At 43.8% G+C, this 19,992-nt stretch overlaps 1 protein-coding gene across 3 annotated transcripts in view; it reads left to right on the forward strand.

The window, feature by feature from the left end:
* Positions 1-19,992, forward strand: part of CNTLN (centlein) — a 1,032,335-nt gene that overhangs the window by 481,648 nt on the left and 530,695 nt on the right. For all 3 annotated transcript variants that reach the window (XM_029608687.1, XM_029608696.1, XM_029608677.1), the window contains exon 11: positions 17,085-17,210. In XM_029608687.1, coding sequence (XP_029464547.1) covers positions 17,085-17,210 — 126 coding nt within the window. The remainder of the gene's footprint in view (positions 1-17,084; positions 17,211-19,992) is intronic.

Here is a 19,992-nt window from a genome sequence, read left to right on the forward strand (position 1 = left end):
GAATTGCACCTCATGATCACTCACAATGTGTTCTGGTAATCCATGCAACCGGAACATTTTTTTGGAGAAGTGACAGGCAAAAAGTGTGGGTGAAGGCAAGGAGGATAAGGGAACAAAATGTGCCATTTTGGAAAAATGGTCCATTATGATCCAAATGACCATACATCCATTGGATACTGGGAGGTCAGTGACAAAGTCAGTAGAAATATGTGTCCATGGTTTGTCCGGAACAGGTAGAGCCTAATAATTCCCCAAGAATGCTATTGAGATATATTATTGCAGGCACAGTTATTTAGACATTTATATACCATCGTTCCATATGTAAATCACAATGGACATGACTGCAAATATGCCTGGATGTCTTGAGTTATGCGAGGCCACCAATATTGTTGAGAAATCAATTCCTTATTTTTCTTAATTTCCTGTTGCCCACCTAGTCCGTAATCATGACCCTACTTGAGTACTCTTTCTCTAAGACATGACAGGACTACTGTTTTAGCAAGAGGCATGGTGAAGGGAGTGGCCAGTATGAGTTTGGCTTAATCTAGGATAGTTGAGGTTCAGTGTTATCATCCAATGGATCAAATGAACTTGATAGATTACCTGCCTAATATTTTTCTTCACAGGCCGAAAGACTATGTTGAAGTAAAAAAAAAATAACTAGAGACTATCTTGCTTGTCTACCTTCAAGAGCCTATTGACCTGTTGAAAGTAGAGAAGGTTCTTGTGGTTAGTAGTTAATGTGAATGGAAGTTTAGCTCCTTGCGAGCTTGATGGCAAGAAGCTCCCCATCCGTAATGGAGAAAAGTGAACAAAGACACAGTTTGCCATTAGGTGCGGCCTGGGATAAAACTGCTCCCCCTCCCACAGAAGAAGCATCTAGTTAGAGGAAAAAATGTTACACCAGGTGTCTGAGACCAGATGACAACTCTATGGATGCTTTCAGCTGTTAAAAAGCTGAAACATCTCATACAAGAAAAAAGAAATGAGATCTATTTTCCATCGAGAAGCTGAGTGTATTAGCCATGTGTTACAGTGCCAACCGTGGAATCTCACGGCTGGCCACTCTCAGCTCCCGAGCCATCCTGGGCCCCCCACGCAGCTCCCAGAGCCGCTGCCGTGGCCTTCCTCCAACCTGGTGGGGAGCCGATCCTGCCGCTGCTGCACCTCTGGCCTTAGCTACTACTAGGCGCGCACGATTTAAATCACTCGATTTAAAGAGCCGTGGCAGTAAAACCACCCGTGGCCCCGGATGCTGACGTCACTCTCGGGTCCTATATAAGGCAGCCCTTGCTGCCCCAACCTTGCCTCAGCAACAGGCCCTGCTCGCTTAGAGTTGCTGATTGCTCCATGTGATCCTGCCTCCTACCTCCGTGTGTTCCTGCTCCTGCCTCCGTGTGGGCCTGTTCCTCGTCCCCTCGGCTTGCTCTTCTGGTTCTTGACTCGGCTCGTCCCTGGATTCTGCGTTGTCTGCTGCCCGTCCTGACCGCCTGCCTGCTCATTGTTTCTCCTAGCTGCCTTCCGTGACCTCTGGCTCGTCCCTGGGTCCTACTGCCCACCGCCGGCCCCGACCTCTGGCTCGCATGACCTCGCTTTCGCCTTCCGTCTTTAAGCTCGTCTTTTTCTGGAGCCCTACTCCTAAGCCCTGCTGGCCCGGCACCCAAGGACTCAACTTGTGGGGAATGAGGGCTGGTATAGGTGAAGGTCCAGTTGGGTCTCCATCACCTGCGTCCGCCTCCCGACGACGAGGACCTGTGGGAAGCCCCGCGTAACACCATGTTGTCTTGTGTGCGATGTCATCCTGCGGCGTTTGGCCTGGAACCATCTCAGAGTAGCAGAGCTTTGATGGTCTGCTCATACGTGGCTGTTCCCACACAATTACCTGTCAAAAGTTCTCAGTTTCATTTTTTCTCTGCCACTGAATGGACGTAAATCTTCTCACCTCAGTTGATCGTATTTGAAACCATTTCCACAACAGCACTTTTTGGTGCTCGACAATGTCAAAATAGCCCGGCTTTAAATATTGCTCATGTGGGCACATGACTGCGATGGGCAGGCATAACTATTGTTAACTTGGCATGACCAGTCCACATGTAGAAACTGCAGATGCATGTGTCCCCGGACCTGGTGTCAGAGGGCTGAAAAAGTAGCCAGACTTTGGGAAAAGGGGCAGGGTAAAAGTAGCCAGACTTTGGGAAAAGGGGCAGGTTCCTCATCATCGGACGCTATTACCCTTCCCCATGGCATTGTGTACAGTCTTCACTGGATCCAAAAAAACACCAGATGCAAAACGAGCCTCTTCGGGTCCCAAGACATCATTGGTCTCCAGGCCATGGAATAAACATCCCAAACCAGCCAAAGCCAAGTCCCACAAATATAAGGACAGTGTTTTGGTGACAGGGGCAACAACGCATTCAAAGTCTGTGTCATTAGCATTGGCAAAAATGGTACCTGAGTCAGTTGGACGCACTAAATCAGTGTCAGAAACCAAATTGACTGATGCATCTGGTCACGACTCACCTCCACACAACTACATACATCGTCACTTGGCACATGATCTTTGGCACAGGCAGCACTTTTGACACACATAGCAGTAGCATCAACACTAATGCAAACAGTGGCATGCGACGCAGGTCCACGTCAAGTGTAGCAGATTATGATGTCACATGACGCAAGGCCCATTGCAGGAGAAGGAAGCAAAGCACCTGAATCAAAATGAATGGAAATCTGACTCAGTGCCCAAGGCATTTGATGCAGGAACCATAGCCTTGACCTATCTCTCCGTCCCATGAACAACATTGGCCCAGGGAAACCTCGGCACCCCAAGAATTGACAAAAAAGCGAGCTGGACAGGATCTAGAGGTCTCTGTAGAAGTGGAGCCCGTCCTCAAAACTTATGCACCAATACCTTGGTTGTCCCCAGTGAAATAACCATCTATTATGTCATCTGATCATCGTAAAGCGAATTACTAGTCTATTCACATTTATTGATGATATTGAGGCGTAGAGACAGGGATCCTCAGCTCCAGGATATTCTCTTCTTCAGAGATAAAACAAATTAAGATTCTATACACCACAGATCTCTACACTTCCTAGCCTCAGATGTACATTTGGCAGCCATCCCCTCACCAAGGCCTCATAGAAGTTCCTTTCCTTCATCTCTAACACACAAAGATCTGGCGAAGAAGTGTCCTCTAATTTCTCCCACACGAAGATCAGCAATGGAGCAGATTTTGTCAATAATTAAAAGGCTTTTTTCCTCCTTAAATCCAAAGGTTAGTCTGGCAAAATATTATTCACCTTTCTCAGACTGGGATAAAGAAGAACATAGGCTAGGCTACTATCTACCTAGTGGAGAGAACCCAAAGAGCCCAACATCACCAGCAGGTTCTGCCATGCCTATGGAAGAGCCTGACAGGTCAGTCTCCCCTTTTTCCTTCCATTCTCCTCTGCTTTCACCAGCTTCATCAACAGGCCTTCCAATGGAGTAACTGGAGGAACCTCTGGAGCATTCCTCCCCCCCCCCCCCACCCATAAGATCTTACATAATGCAAATTCATTAAGAACATTGGGGGGGGGGACGGGACGGGGACAACTCTGAAAATGGAATTCTGAAAGATTCCTGATCCCCGGAAGGAAGTTTTTGGCATACTAAAGATCTTAGTCATCCTTTCTGAGCCAACAGACCAGCCATCACACACAGTTTTGGACTCCGAACTATTAAAGTCTTGGAAGTCCCCACAATGAACTTGCCAGTAGCTAAAAAATTGTACTTAACATTTTTCCTCAAATAATCTCAATGTTATGGACCAGTTCAGCTACCTAACACTTCTGTCATAGTAGAATCGGCCATGAAGAAAACGAAGAAATCAAAGCTTCACACTAAATCTCGTTCAGATAGAGACAGTAAGGTCTTGGTCAACTTTGGCAGATTTTTCAGAGTTCAATGCTAACAACGCATATAGAGCAGCATTAGATTTACATAGAGCAGTACATGTATGAATGCCTGCAGCAAGTGAAACCCTTTGTCCTCTCAGATACTGGCGTGAAAATTTCACCTCAACCACTTCAAGACTTACAAGAAGGCATTCATCATCTCCTGCATTCTGTCTATGAAGCATTCAAATTACATCATGAATCTCCGCAGCTTCCATCGCTTTCCATCATACGGCATGGTTAAAAGCGAGTGCACTCAGGGAGGACGTGCCTGAAAAGCTAGCCGACCTGCCATGTCTAGGGTTAACCTTTTCAGAGACGAGCTCCGTGAGATGGTAGGACAGATTAAGGAGCAAAATGTAATGGTGCAGTCTCTCACGATTCAGACAACCAACCCACCTTGTTCAAGCGGTTCTATTCACAGTACATGAAGCTGTACTATCACCTAAAGCCCTTCAAACAACTCAGTCAGTATGGGGCACCAGTCTACTAACAGCTCCCATAGACTCTACAGGGCTCAGAAAGAGATTATCAGTGGGACCACAGGCCACAAAAGCCGCAGCAGCAGACAACCCCGAAAAACCACCAGTGTTCTTGAAGCAAAGCAAACCACAGCCACCCAGTCCAGTTGGAGACAGAGTCACCACACACTATTCAGCGTGGTCCTGGATAATATCTGACCACTGGGTGCTGGACATAATTTGACAGGGGTACTACCTACAGTTCACCACCCCTCCCTGAATCTACCTCGACCAGCCCCACCTACCAGGCATCTCAACCAAGTCCAGTTCTTACGGCGGGAAGCAGAGAACCCGCTAGCGCAAATTGCCATTCAGGAAATCCCACCTTCCTATAGCCACAAAGGATTTTACTCCCAATACTTCCTTATTCCCAAGCATACGGGGGCCTGTGCCCTTTACTGGACCTTCGTCCCCTCAACAAAATGCTCCAAAATGAGAAGTTCAAGATGCCAACTCTGAAATCCATGCTGTCTTTCATACAACCAAAGGATAGGATGTGTTCACTCAATTTGAAAGGTGTGTATGCACACAACCTTGTCCACCCTTCCTGCTGGTAGCTCTTCAGCTTCCAAACAGATAACACACATTACCGATATAATTTACTCGCCTTTAGACTTGCTTCTGTCCCGAGAGTCTTCATGAAATGTTTGATGATGGCTGTGTCATATCTTCATCGCAAAGGACTACGAATCTTTCCATACCTTGACGACTGGTTAATAGTGTCCCCCAATGCGTCAGACCTTCACAAAGACCTATGTACCATGATACAGTGCCTGGAAGAGATGGGCTTCCTTATCAATTATGAGAAACCATCCCTCCAATAAACCAAGATTTTACAATTTATATGGGCAAGGATCGATACCATACGAGACAGAGCATACCTTCCCAAGGAGAGGGCACAGCACCTATGGCTACTAGCTTTGCATCTGAAAGGCAAAACCAGAACAACTGTGCAAACTCCTAGTACTATTTGCCCATGTGGCAGCAACCATTCACGTTGTCTCTTTTACCCATCTAAACATGCAGAGATTGCAGTGGGGTTTGAAAACTCAGTGGACACAGATGTCCCAGTCACTTTCGACCAAAATAACCATTATGTCATCAATGAAAAGGGACATAGCCTGATGGCTAAAACCAAAAGTACTAATTGAAAGTGACCCCTTTTGCCACCCCATCATCAACTAATTCTTATCACGGACGACACCACCAGGGGTTGTGGAGTGCATCCACTTCAGTACCATACAAATGGTCTATGGACAGTCCTAGAATTGATGATTCAGATTAACCGCCTGGAACTCAGGGCAATTTGCAATGCCCTAAATGTATTTGAGCACTTCCTACAGGAGAAAACAGTCATGATCCACACATACAACCAGGTAGCCATGTTCTACATAAACAAGAAAGGAGGATCAGGTTCCACAAGCTTGTGCAAGGAAGTGATTATGATATGGAAGTGGGCAGGCCAGGAGTATATCTCACTGCAAGTGATGTATCTACCGTGAATAGTGAACATACTGGCGAACAAATTCCGAGTTTTTCACCCACACGAATGGGCGTTAGACCAAAATGTGGCCAATGACATATTCTCTAAATGGGGATAGTCATGCCTAGACCTCTTTGCAGCTTAATATAATGTGAAATTTTGAAGATTTTGCGCTCTCCTATCCAGTCTGAGCAGGGAATCACATGATGTATTCCTTCTTTCATGGTCAATGGGTCTACTCTACGCCTTTCTACCAATTCTACTCCTTACAGAAACAGTACAGAAGTGTATTAAGGATTAAGCGGACAAGATTCTCATAGCACCAGTGTGGCCAAGGCAGCCATGGTACGCATATCTTGTACAACTTTCAGTACAACTACCGAGGTTCTTAGGAAACTAACCAAGCCTTCTGACTCAGGAGAATGGGACCCTCCTCCATCGTCTCCTCTCCTCACTCCACCTCTCAGCTTGGATGTTGAGAACCAGGTCTTAGCACAATTATGCCTTCCTCGACAGATTCAAGATGTTCTCCTATCCTCAAGGAAGCCATCCACTTGCCGCAACTATTCCTTCAAATGGAAATGTTACGTACTGTGGTGTCTTTTTCAGTGTATTGATCCATTCAGATCTTCTCCCGAGTCCCTACTCAACTACCTTTACTACCTGTCCCAAACAGGTCTTCAGATTTCATCAGTGAGAGTATATTTGAGCACTGTTGCTGCTTACCATCATAGAGTAGATGGTCTGCCTATCTAAACACGTACACTGATTTTTCATTTAATGAGGGGTCTACTACAGATGCATCTGCCAGTGCAGAGACTGCCAATACCTTGGGACATTAACATAGTCCTAACAGCTTTCATGGCTTGTCCATTTGAACCTCTAGCAACAGCACCCCTGAAATACCTTACATGGAAAGTGCTATTCCTAGTAGCAGTTACATCAATGAGAAGACTCAGTGAACTGTAAGCCTTGGTTCACATTTCACCTTACTTGCAATTCTTCCATGACAAGGTGTTATTACGCCCACTTCCAAAATTCTTTATGAAGGTAGTAATTGCCTTTCATCTGAACGAATCAATCTCCTTACCAATGTACTACCCCAAATCGCACAAAAATAAGAGAGAAAAAGCTTAGCACATTTTGGATTGTAGATAGGCCCTAACTTACTCTAAAGAAAGGACACTGGGCCACATGAAAGCCCAACAACTGTTTGTATCCTATAATCCTAATAATCTAGGAGTTGCAGACTCGAAAAGGACTCTTGTCAACTGGATAACAAGTTGTGTTCATTTCTGTTACAATTCAGCTTTGATACCTCTCTCTGGACCAGGCAAAGCATATCGGGTACTTTCGTCCGCCTCCTCATTGGCACGCCCTGAAAACATGCCTATAGCTGATATCTGCAAAGCCGCAACATGGTCATCAGTTCATATCTTCAGATTGTACTATTGCCTGACAGACTTTCTGAGGTAGACAGTACAATGGGAAGAGCAATGGTAATCACTACAGGAGACCAATAGAAACTGCCACATAGGTGAACAGCTTGCAAAAATAAAAAAAAAAGTAATAATAATCAATATATATAGAGAGAGAGAGATGGAAGGGAGTAACAGACTTCCCATTATGGAAAGCAGTAACCATCAGCTTGGCTAATTCACTTAGCTTATCAACAGAAAAAAGCAAGTTTGCTTATTGTAACAGTGTTTTCCGTAGATAACAGAGTGAATTAGCCATGTGCTCCTGCCTTCCTCCATGGCAGCCTCTATCTGATATACCTGGATACAGTCCATAATCTTTGATAACAACTGGGATCTTGACTGAGGTAATTGTTTGGGAACAGCTGTGAATGAACAGAGTGAGACGAGACTCAGGATACTTGAAGGAGTAAGGCGAAGACTTAGGATACTTGAAGGACTAAGATGAAGACTCTGGTTGCTTGAAGATTCAAACAAGGTTCAGGATCGAGGAAAGTACTGAGTAGGTACTGCCTCGACACGCGCCCTACACAACCAGTAAAGGCAGGTTGCGGACCACGCGGACGGTGAAGCAGGCTCCAGTCTCAGGACAAGAAGAAGATTCCGGCGAGGCCTTTACCGAGACGTGCCCTCCATAGCCAATCAAGGCACGGCACAGGTCATACAGGAACGGAACAGGTTTAGGCAGAGTTCTTAGTCATGGACAGAGGCAGACGCAAGGGACTCCGAACACCCGGACAGGATTCGGAGTAGGACCTCAGTATCCAAGACTCAGAGCAAGGAACATGGAGATGGGACTCTGTGCTTGGAACCTGAAGCTTGGAGCATTAAAAGCCGGGATCTTCTGGAGGCTTGCACTGACGAGGAAAAGGACATCTGGATAAAAGAAGTCATTAGGACATCAGGAGGTTTCGAAGATTTGAAGAGAAGGACCAGAAGAACAGGACAACTGGAACTTCAGGGGATCTGGAAGATAGGTCATCAGGAAGTCGGAACATCAGAGCTTGACAGGACGAAGACACGGGATCCGGCAAGAGACCAAGACGAAGACAAGGAATTCCCACATGGAACAGAGTACCTAGGAGAAGCTGGGATGAAGAGAAGTCCTAAGGAGGACTGGCTCCTTGCGAAGGCAATGAAGCAATAAAAATAGGCCCTTCTTATAGGGCTAAAGAGAAACTCCCATGATGTCATCATCTGGAGAAGCCAGGAGAACTAGACCTTTAAATGGTGTAAGGAGGTGCGGCCTCGCACCTAAGGAGGAGAAGCAGGACTCTGTAGAGCGGCGTCCACGCCGCAGAGAAAGAGGAGAAGCAGGACCAGGCCGCAAACCAAGCCCAGCGTCAGAGGCGGCTTCCAACTGCGAGAAGGAAGACTGAGGGTGGCTTCAGCCACAAGGAAACTCTGGTGGTGGCGTCCGGGCCACGAAGAGGAGTTTCAAGGCAGCCTCCTGGCTGCAAGAAGAGGAGCTGAAGATGGCGGCTCCTGCCACAAGGAAGAACGATGGCATTGGTGGCCCCCTGGCCACAAAGGACAGGCAGCGGCTTCAGCCCCGCAGAGAGGACGTCAGCGGCCTCCAGCTGCACAGAAGAGGAAGTGGCGGCGGCTCCCCAGGCCGCATGATGGACAGGCAGCGGTAGTGGGCCCGCCACAGACCACGGTGGCTCTCAGCTACGACATGGGGAGGAGCAGGAATGTCGGCGGCCTCCTGGCCGCAAGAACAAGCAGCAGCTCCGGCTGCGCAGAGGGGATTTTGGTGGCCTCTGGGCCACTGAAGAAGCTGAAAAAAGAGGTGAGAGGCTGCCCACGGCTCCAGATGCGTTGCGACCGTCGGTCTATGACGGCTTCGCCCTGCCTACCTCTCACTGCTTGCGGCTCCTCCTGCTCACCTCGGACTACTGGCTGCTGCGGCGTCTGTTTGCTGTCCTCTCTGTCGTCCCTGGACCGGCTTTGGTGCTGCCTCCCGCCATGCTCCTCCAAGGTACCTTAGGGCGCGCGCACGCTGCCCTTATCTTTATTTCCACGTTGGCACGAATCTCAGGGGCATCCCCCTGATATGACATCTCGCTACCCGGATATTTAAGCCTACAGTATTTGCTAGCTCATCGAGTTAGCAACGGAACTCTACGGATGGGATTCGCTCTCTGTACGGAAGCTGCTCTGCCACTCCAGCGCTGTCTGGAACACTTACACCCTTCGGGGTTGCTAACGGGCTACCCGCTCCTTAGGGGCCTCTTCTGCTTCTTTCAGGTGCTATCAGGAAACCGGTACTCGCTTCTCGAGGGCCCATGTTCCTTGAGTCGCTGTCTGCATCTTCAAACCTTTCCACTTGGAAGACTTCACTAACAGTTTCCATCTGTGAGTACAACTACCATCTATTCCACAGTACTGCTTCACTGGAACCAAGTACTCGCTCCTCGAGGGCCTGCCCTCTGTTCTGGTGCCAGACCTCTCGTCTAGTGGAATCTCTGTTACTGCTATGTGAGTACAATACAACTGAGTCTCTCTGCTCTCAGGGATCAGGTACTCGCTCCTTGAAGGCCTGCTCTCTCTGTCTCAGAGCTTCTCCTAATTCTACCTGGGCCTCTGAATGCTCTTTTTCCACTACAGCACAGCCTAGCAGAGGATTCGCTGTTCCAGCATTCTGTGGGAGACCCGCCCAGCCGGGCTCAACATCCACTACTAACTACTGCCACCTCTGGTGGTTTCCAAAACTGTATAATAAAAGATTCAAATCTGTGTCTGTGTGTCCAGAGTCTAGCCTGACACTGTGGTCCCTCACGGGACTGCCCCCCGTGGGTGTGGTCAGCTGCCACAGTGTCCAAGGATCCACCCAAACATCAATAACCATAACAGGCTGCAGGTAGAACCGTAACAGTACCCCCTCCTCAAGGGCCCTCCCATGTCTGATCCTCGGACTTGGAGGGTTCGAAGAACTGGGGATGCCAGGCTCCTCCTGCGGGTCGTAGGCAAGTCAACAAAAACAAGAAATTCCTGTAAAACAAAAACTCTTGGAAGTCCAAAAGTGTGGGCCCATCACAGGAACACACTTGCTGGGCACATGGCCTTCACAATCTGTTCCGGGGAACGCTGGAGGCTGTTCCATTTCTGAAGATTGTGTACCCTTGGGCCATGACGTGACCACAAAGGAGCTCCGGGGAAGCGCCAAGGCAGGTGAGGAGTGCCCAAAAATGGCGAACAGGCTGGAGATACAGGACCCTGGCCTGTGCCGAGCCTGAACGCATCAAAGAGACCCAGCAACACAATGTTAGTCTCTGGAGTAGTCCTCCGGCCACTCGATAGCCCTTTTGGACCTGCTGTACGGGAACGGCAGATGCGACAGGACAGACAGAGTCTGAGGGCTATAACAGATGAAGACTCAGGATACTTGAAGGATTGAGACAAGACTCAGGATTCTTGAAGGAGTGAGTGGAAGACTTAGGATACCTGAAGGACTAAGACAAAGACTCAGGTTGATTGAAGATTCAAACGAGGCTCAGGATCGAAGAGAGTACTGAATAGGTACTGCCACGCCGCGCGCCCTACACAGCCAGTAAAGGCAGGTCGCAGACCACATGGACGGTGATGCAGACGCCAGTCTCAGGACAAGACGAAGACTCTGGCAAGGCCTGTACCGAGGCGTGCCCTCCACAGCCAATCAAGGCAAGGCACAGGTCATATAGGAACGGAACAGGTTTAGGCAGCATTCTTAGTCATGGACAGAGACAGACGCAAGGGACTCCGAAGACCCGGACAGGATTCAGGATTCGGAGTAGGCCCTCAGGAACCAAGAGTCAGAGCAAGGAACTCAGAGACGGGTCTCGGTGCAAGGAACTCGGAGCTTGGAACCTGACGCTTGGAGCATTAAAAGCCGGGATCTTCTGGAGGCTTGCGCTGCCGAGAGAAGGACATCTGGATAAAAGAAGTAATCTAAGATCTCTGAGTCTGGTTTGAAATCCAAGTCTGTCATTGTTCATCTTTGTGCAATGATGCATGTCACCAGTTTACAGAAAGAAATTTTTTTCTGTCCAGTCAATTAGTTGTTAGGCTAATGCATGGCTTGTTTCACATGAAGCCACACTTAAATTCTCACTGTGGTATCATGGGACACCAACATGTTCTCTTCTATTTGATAAAAGTTTCCTTGAAATCTCTTGACTCTTTTGAACTCAAGTACTTGTAGAAATTTGCCTTTGTGGTGGTGACTATTTCAGATTCTAGTGTCCATGAACCTCAGGGCCTAAAGTTTTATGCACCTTACACAAAAAATTGTCAGAACAAAGTGTTGCTCTACCCCATCTCTTGTTATTACCAAAAGCACTTTCACTTTAAACAGTCAATCACCGTTCCATTTTTCTTTTCTTGTCTAGGGACTTTATCTGTCCATCCTCCTTCAGGGGAAGGTGCCTGAGAATTTGTTATAACTATACCTCAGGCAGCCTCCTGCTAAGTAGCTGATTGGGGCAATCTGCCAGCATCAAGCCAGAAGAAGTAGCAGGTTTTTTTGTTTAATGGTCAAAGGTAAAGGTATGCTCTGAATACACTTTTATATCTAAATGAACTCTGTAAAGCAATCTGAATAACAATAAAAGCTGGTTTATCTTCCCACCCCCAATCAAACAGCCTTTGAAGAAACCAACTACCCACAAATCGTTTGATAATAGTTTATATATAAATACTAGCTGTACCCGGCCACGCGTTGCAGTGGCAGAGCCAGGTTAAGTGGAAAAGAAAGAAAAGAGAATGGGGATAACTGCCCCCTCCCCCCCCCCCGAACATGGACGCAAGAACATCCCCACGCCCCCCCCCTGCAGGCCCGCCGATCCCTGTCAAAAATGGTAGTCGGTGGAGCAGGCGTTCGTTCCGGCATAGAAGTATTGGCACCGTGCCCTCGGCAGCCAGCACTGAAACTGTCTCCGGCTGTTACAACTTACTCTGTCAGTGGGGTGGAGCAATAGGAGCGGTCGTCTCGCTCAGATAGTAAGGGCGAAGGTGCGCCGGTTGCCAGCCCAGAAAATGGCGTCGACGGGCCCTCGCCCTTACTATGTCACATGGGCTACTGCCGCCATTGGCGTTCCCGAGTGTCCTGGTAAGGGACAGATCCTTCGGCGCCATTTTGATTGCTGGCAGCCGACGGCCGTAGTGTATGCGATGTGTCATGGAGCGGTGTTGCCCCCCCCCGCTGGAGCAGCCCGAACTATTCTGCAGTTTTGCGTGCGTTCGGAGGGTGTGGGCAGTAAATAGAAAAGTCCTGTGCGTGGTGGGTGTGAGGAGGGTGTTTTTATGTGAGTTTGTAGGGTGTGGGAATTGCAAACATGTGGCATGTGAGTGGCCTCCCGGTGTAGCATGCTGGAATTTTGTGGGGTTTTGTGGGTTTTGGGAGGGTGTGTGAAGTAAGTACAATTGGCATGTGTCGGGGGTGTGTGAGGAGGGTGGATTTGTGTCTGGTTGGAGGGTGTGTGAATTCCAAACATTGGTCACGTGTGTGTGGGTTGTGAGTGTTTGTGCAAGGTGTAAGAGCTTGAGCTTACGTCCAGCAGATGTCGCTGTTTTGTGGAACAAAATTTTAAAACTTTTTTTTACCAGCCCCCGGTGTGACATATATGTAATGTAAGTGTAGAAGAACCTTGCCATATGTGAGGTGAAGCTTGTGTCCAAATTTGAAAGCAATCGGTTCAGTGGTTGCTGAGATTAGCGATTTCGTACAAACTATTTAACATTTTTATTTATATAGATATATTTATTTAAATGCCATCACTCTGTGTTCAGTCGTGGTGGTTCCCAACAAAATTAAAATAGACTAACAAAAAATAGATATACTAATTAACAAATTATCATATAATACAAATCATGTCAGTTCATATTATCTTAGGCCCTTCTCTTCCTCAGCTTGTCAAATATTACTGCTTTCATAAGCCAGTTTGAAAAGCCGGGTCTTAATTTCTTTTTTAAACACTTTCAAATCTTTCAGCAGTCTTAATTCACATGGCAGTGACTTCTACAGTTTCAGCCCTGCTACATATATTTCTCTTTCTCATACCTCACTCAAATGCACAGAGCGCAATGATAGAACATTTAAAAGATCTTTATTTGCGGAATGTAGATCACTTTGAGGTATATATCGATGTAATGATGCATTTAACCACATAATCACTATTATTTTGTGTAGTATACATAGTTCTTTATTTTGAATTCTAAATTTAGAGGTAGATTTTAAAAGCCTTGCACACACAATAGCATCCACATATGCGCGTAAGTGGTGCCGCATGGGAGCTACGCAAATTTTAAATAGCCAGTACATCGCTGTACTCATGCCCAGAAAAAGTAGATGGCAAAGGACATTCCAGAGGCAGGGCGATGATGTGTGTATGTTATGCACGACACTTTGCTACAGCTCCTCAGTAGGCGTAAGACTCAGGGGAGTGAGTTTTTGGGAGGTAGGTTGTGTTGGGGGTGGGGTGGTGTTACAGACACATTCAGAAGTATTCATTGTAAAATTGACATCTGGAGTATACAAATCAACTCCTCTTGTTAGAATTTTCATCACTTAAAAGGTCTAAAATTTTTTAATAATGTGAATTTTAAAATGGATACCTCTGAATGTCTGAACCCCCCCCCCCCCCCAACTACAACCCACTTCCCAAAAACTCACCCTGAATCAGTGCCCCCTTACAATGGTCCATATATAGAGTATCAGACTGAGCCATATAAAGAGTCTCTCTCTTCCCCTCCCTCTCTCCCTCCCCCAAGCGTGCATAAGATATGTGCGTAGAGCTGTAGATATATGCATGTGAAGAGTATTTTATAACCTACATGTATAGTTTCTAAAATAGCATGTATCTTTGTGCGCGGTGAGATACACACATTTTAAAATCTATCCTTAAATGGGTAACTAGCATAACAAAATCAGAAGTGGGGTTATATGGTCATATTTCTTACTGCCTGTTAAAACACGTGCAGTGGCATTTTGAAGTAATTGTAAGGGTCTAAGTGTATTGGCTGTTAAACCTAATAAAAGTGCATTATAGTAATCTATGTTAGCAAATGTTAAGGTCTGAAGTACTGTTCAAAAATCGTCTTGATGTAATAATGGTTTTAAATGACATAAGACATGCAATTTGTTATAACCATCCTTTATTATATTGCTAATATGTTTTTTCATGATCATATTGCTATTGCTTATCACTCCTAGATTTCGGGCTTGTTCAGTTGTGTCTATGTGAATATAATCTTTTGTAAAGTAATTCAAAGTATTGATATGGATCCTTCTGTTCAATAAAATTATTTCAGTTTTTTGTTTATTGAGCATCAGTTTCATGTGAACTTATAACTGTTGAATGGATGTAAAGTATATTTCCAGTAACTTTAGCGAATGCTCAATTGATATTTCTATAGGAATGAGAAACTGTATGTCAAGTAAGACTAAAACCAGAGAGCAGTCTACATAGAGGAAGCATATATATATATATATATTAAAGCATGGCTGATAGTGCAGATCCTTATGGTACTCCTGTCTCTAATTTAACAGTATTTGAAAAACAATTGCCAATTCTGACATGAAAAGAGCGGATAATTAAAATCAAGGAGAACCATTTCAAAGTTTTACCTGTCAGACCAATTTCTGACAGGGGTGCAAAAGCACCCTTGCAACCAATCCAAAATCATCATCATCATTACGGGAGCTCTTATTACTTTAATAATAACATTACTGTGATAATTTTCTGCATGGCCGCAGTGGCTTGTAAATTAGTTTTCAAAGGGAAACCCACCCTCCTCCCCTTGGGGTTTTTCTGTAAAAATTAAGCCAGTTGCAAACTGCAGGTATTTATTACTATGAAGCAGGTGAAAATACGCATGCAGAAAGTACACTCAGGGCTTCCAGATGAAAGCCTTGCCATGTACTTTACCTCTTCTGACATAAGCCAGCCCATTTTTAGCACAGGTGCATTTACTCACAATTGAGGGAAGGCATGGGAGGGTAATTTTTATGTGGATAAATTATTGTTTTGAAAAGTGTCCTGTCTTTAAAATAAAAGTTAATATTCTTTATGGTTCTTGGGATAATTGAGGATTGTGTTTGATGTGATATTTTCTTTCTATCCTTATTTAATGTTTGTGTTCCTTTTTTGTTGTTGTATATATATGTTTGTGTGTGTGTGTGTGTATATATATATATATATATATATATCTATATATATATATATGTGTGTGTGTGTGTGTGTGTGTGTGTGTAAAATACAGAACAGATTTGTTATTGATATGAATAGAAATAGTAAAAAAAATATAGTGTAAATGTGATTATGCTTCTTTACTTGGACAAATGATGGTGCAAGGCATTAATAAAATGTATTATTTTCATCATTTAAATGAATGGTTTGCCCTGCCATTGTTTTTAGATTTTGAACTCAGCTATGATCCAAATGCTCACAAAAAAAAACCCCCATTTTGTACTGTGGTCTGGCAGGCTTGATGAATAATTGTCATGGGGTATGAACTTGGGGCTTCCTTGGAAATTTTGCTTGTATGCATTTTGAGAGTTTATAGCAACCTTGACACCAGTACTTTTCCCAAGCTTCAGTGTTCCTTTTGAGAGTGATTCTTGAGGCTTCTTTCCCATGATGCTTGATGCTTTCCAATGCAGCCCTATTACTTTAGTCTTCTCCAAAATGCACCATCTGGCTGTCACCTTGACTGTCGATTTGTAAAACAAATGTATGCATCACATTTTTATATTCAAATTAGTAACAATTAAATATAGTGAACGCAAAACATCCTTTAAACTTATATTTATAAAAGGTTTTTACATAAATGCTCTTATAGAAGTAAAAGGGGACTATGAAAAATGTTAAGCACAAATAATAATCTTGCATCCCATGAATTGGCCTACCCTGACTAATCCACATATTATTGAAAATTAAAATTGCTTATCACTTGATGGTTTGCAATCATGGTCTCCAGTCTGATCTTTGACATCATAAAATAATTTGAAAAACTTGGTATCAACAAAATTGCATAAATGTTAAAGACAAACAGAAAGTTGGAAATGGCATATTTACAAGTATGCTTGCCAGTTTAATAGTGTTCTTTTCATATACTTCTTCTTCCAGATTGCTGTACAAAGCTGTACATAATATAAACACATATTCTTGTCTCTTGTTAGCCACATTATAGTTAATGACCATATGGTCATTATAGGATAAGATGTACTGTCTGTTGTATTTATATTCCTCAAGCATATTGTTCCTTCAACTTCACAGTGTGTTAAACTATTTCAAAGGGAAAAAATACCTTTCCCTCTTGTTTCTGGTTGTCCTATCAAGTGTAACCTTGGACCCTTGTAGAGCAATTAGACCAGCCTCTATCCCCTCCTTTGTAATGAGGTTTCTTGCATTTCAGAGTCTATAACCCTTTAGTCTTCCCTAATGGGACATCATTATTCTGAAAGAAACAATGTAAATGTAAATGAATATTCTCATTAACGAGTCACAGAGAAACCTTTAGCGGGAGCACTGTGGTAATTCTGCTTGTTATTTCTTTGGTATTCCATGCAGGATTTTTTTTTTATAATTCATTATTAGTATTCTCAATTACTTGTTCTTTAATTTTGCATGTCTTTCATAATCCAGTGTTCAACTAGTTCAACCATGTCCTTGTTTTATTCTCCAGGAGCCACCTGTGAAACGTTCAAGGTCTTTGTCCCCAAAGAGCTCTTTCAGAGAGTCTGAGGAGCAAAGGAAGCTTAAAATAGCTGAAAGGAAGAATGAGCACTTAGAGAAGACAGTACAGTTAAAGGTGAACATTAAGAAATCTTCAGAACTATGGTATAACCTTGTATGAATATGGCTTAGAGTAACAGTAAAACATGCATTTTGTAAAATACTTTGTAGATTTTATTGGTGGCTGAGTTAAGGGGATTTTTTTTTTTTAAAGAAAATAAACCAGTTCTTGGTTTTTAGAAACAGAACTCACCATAAAAAAATCATCTTAGTTTCCTAAGGCACTTCTTGTAATGAATATCCAGGATAATATATGTCTCTACTTTGCATAATGTAGTTTGGAGAGATTTTATCATGGAAATTCTTGTATGCAGATAAGAGAGCAGGAAATAAACTGATTTGACTATTAGAAAACATTCTGTGTTACATGTCCACAAAATGTTTTCCCTATGGCTCAGGTTGTAGCTTTGCATACTGCCGCACAAGTGACTTTAGTTAAAGTCTTGTCTGACAGTGTCGGGGGGGGGCGGGGGGGGGGGGTAGGTACACAGCAGAGGTGATCGTTTGATCCCAAGGAGGAAGAGAAAATGGCTGCTCCTACTGTAGCAGCAACCAATGGCCAAAGGTAGCACTTTTAGGAGATGTCTATCTACTCTTCCTGGCTCCTGGCCAGCACGGGCTCAGTTGTCATTCCAGCATGGCATTTTGGGAAAAGATGTTAAGCAATGAAAAAAATGAATTAAACATACATAACTTTTATGTGGTAGTATGAATTATAATTATCCCTCAGTGCATCTGTGCTGAGGGAGGGTGCTCATTTGTTCATCTTGTGATGGTATCGCTGTGGGAATTGATATGATTTGGATATTAAATAAATTCTAAAAGAGGTCACTCTAAAGCCATAAACTGACCAGATAACATATATTATCCTAATACTTTATTAAACACAACTTTAAGTATTGTGTTTCCTTCATTGCTGTGATAGCAACCCAAGCAGAATTCTGAGATACACCAGGTTCACAGCCAGCCTCATATAATTAGATACAACATGCTTCTAATGATTCTTATATGTATTGTAGCCTTTACTAAGAGGTTTGTTTTTTTTTACATAAAAGATCTATTGAACTCTTAGAACAGCAAATTGGAGGCATGGAGCTATACCTAAATAAGAGCTATGGAATTGCAGCTAAATATAGGAGTTACTGAAAAACAGAAGCTAGTGATCTGTAAATAGTGCAGCGGGAAAGAATGCATGTCAAGTATGCTTGATTATTGAAAGAGCTTATACAAGTTTTGTCTTGGCTTACTCTGAAATATGAGATGGATATGCCGGGGTTCTTGACCATTTTTTGGGGGAAGGAGGGATGCAGAGAATAATCTCCAAGACTTCCAATGGAGGAAGAATATATTTCGTGTTCCAGTTTCTCTCAAATAAAACTCCGCACAAGTGCTTGATGTTTCCAAAGAATATCCTTTCAGAAGTACATAGTTGCAAGGATTTATAGTAGAACAATTTATCTACATCTATTCACAGCTAGCTGAAATAAATGGTCTTTTGATCTCTCTCTCTGCACTTCAGCTTTAGAGAGCAGCCTGTCCAGGAAATTGGAATATGAAACAGTAGGCACTAATTATATAGAAAAGGAGCTCCCACTTAACACTTTCTCCAATGATAGCCTATTCAATGGGTTATCTCTATCAATAGTACATCCTCCTAAATTAGTCTCTTCCTTCTGTCTTATACAACTCATATTTTGTGCATGGTTTTATCCTTCTATTCTAAATATGGTTGCAAACTGGATTTCTGTATGTTACAAATTTCTATTGTTGAATGTCTTGAAATCCTGTAAAAATATAAAATGAAATCATCCATCATCCTGGTAACCTTTTAGATGCACTTTTGTCATTTTGTCTTCAGAAGGCAATTTTCAAGCAGCCTGCATAATTGAAAAATACAAAGGCAATTTTAACATACGTATTTTATGCTAAATTTCCAACAGATACTACTTACATTGTTTCTTTTTGAAAATTAGCACGTGCAAAGTATAGGCATTAAAAGCATCCATATGCTTTGCACTTACTATATGTGTGAGGCTAGCAGGCAAAATAGCATGTATACATTTGCAAATTGAATGTATGTATGTCATTTTCCTCCTCCATCCTAAACTCTGTAATGCAGCTAGGGAAAGGTGCCAACAAGAAGAGGAGTAATCCAATGCACTGATATAAAAAAAACCAACAAAAAAACAGGGGTGAAGAGTGAACTACAAGGAGAATAAATATTAGCACATATTTCTTAGACTAGGATTTGATTAACTTTTTCCAGAGGATAAGAGTCAAAATTTAGTAGGAATCCCCTTAAGTTCGAATTTTAAAAGCCCTGTGCGTGCATGTTATAAAATCGGTGAACATGGATGCGCGCACTCACCTTTTAAAATTGACTCCTTAGTGAGGACTTCCATTTCACTTTCCCCTTCAACCATATCTAATTGTATTGATTTTCTTTATTTTCTTTCTCACAATGTTGTTGTTAACTGGTCTTAGAGTCTGTGAGTCCTGTATATATTGGGTTATATATCATTTCTCCCAGGACAAGCAGGATGATAGTCTCACATATGGGTGACATCATCAGATGGAGCCCTGTCACGGAACACTTTTGTCAAAGTTTCTAGAACTTTGACTGGCACACTGAGCATGCCCAGTATGATACTAACCCTGTAGCCACCAGGGGCCCCCTTCAGTCTCTCTTTTTCTGCGCAGTATGTTGCCTCGCGGTTAGGAGCTCTGTGCGAAAGTCTCACAACTTTTCCTCGCAGAACATTTGAAGTATATCTTCATAAAATTACCCTCACCGGGGT

Source organism: Rhinatrema bivittatum, chromosome 1 (genome assembly GCF_901001135.1).
Source record: "Rhinatrema bivittatum chromosome 1, aRhiBiv1.1, whole genome shotgun sequence".
NCBI classification, from domain to species: Eukaryota; Metazoa; Chordata; class Amphibia; order Gymnophiona; family Rhinatrematidae; genus Rhinatrema; species Rhinatrema bivittatum.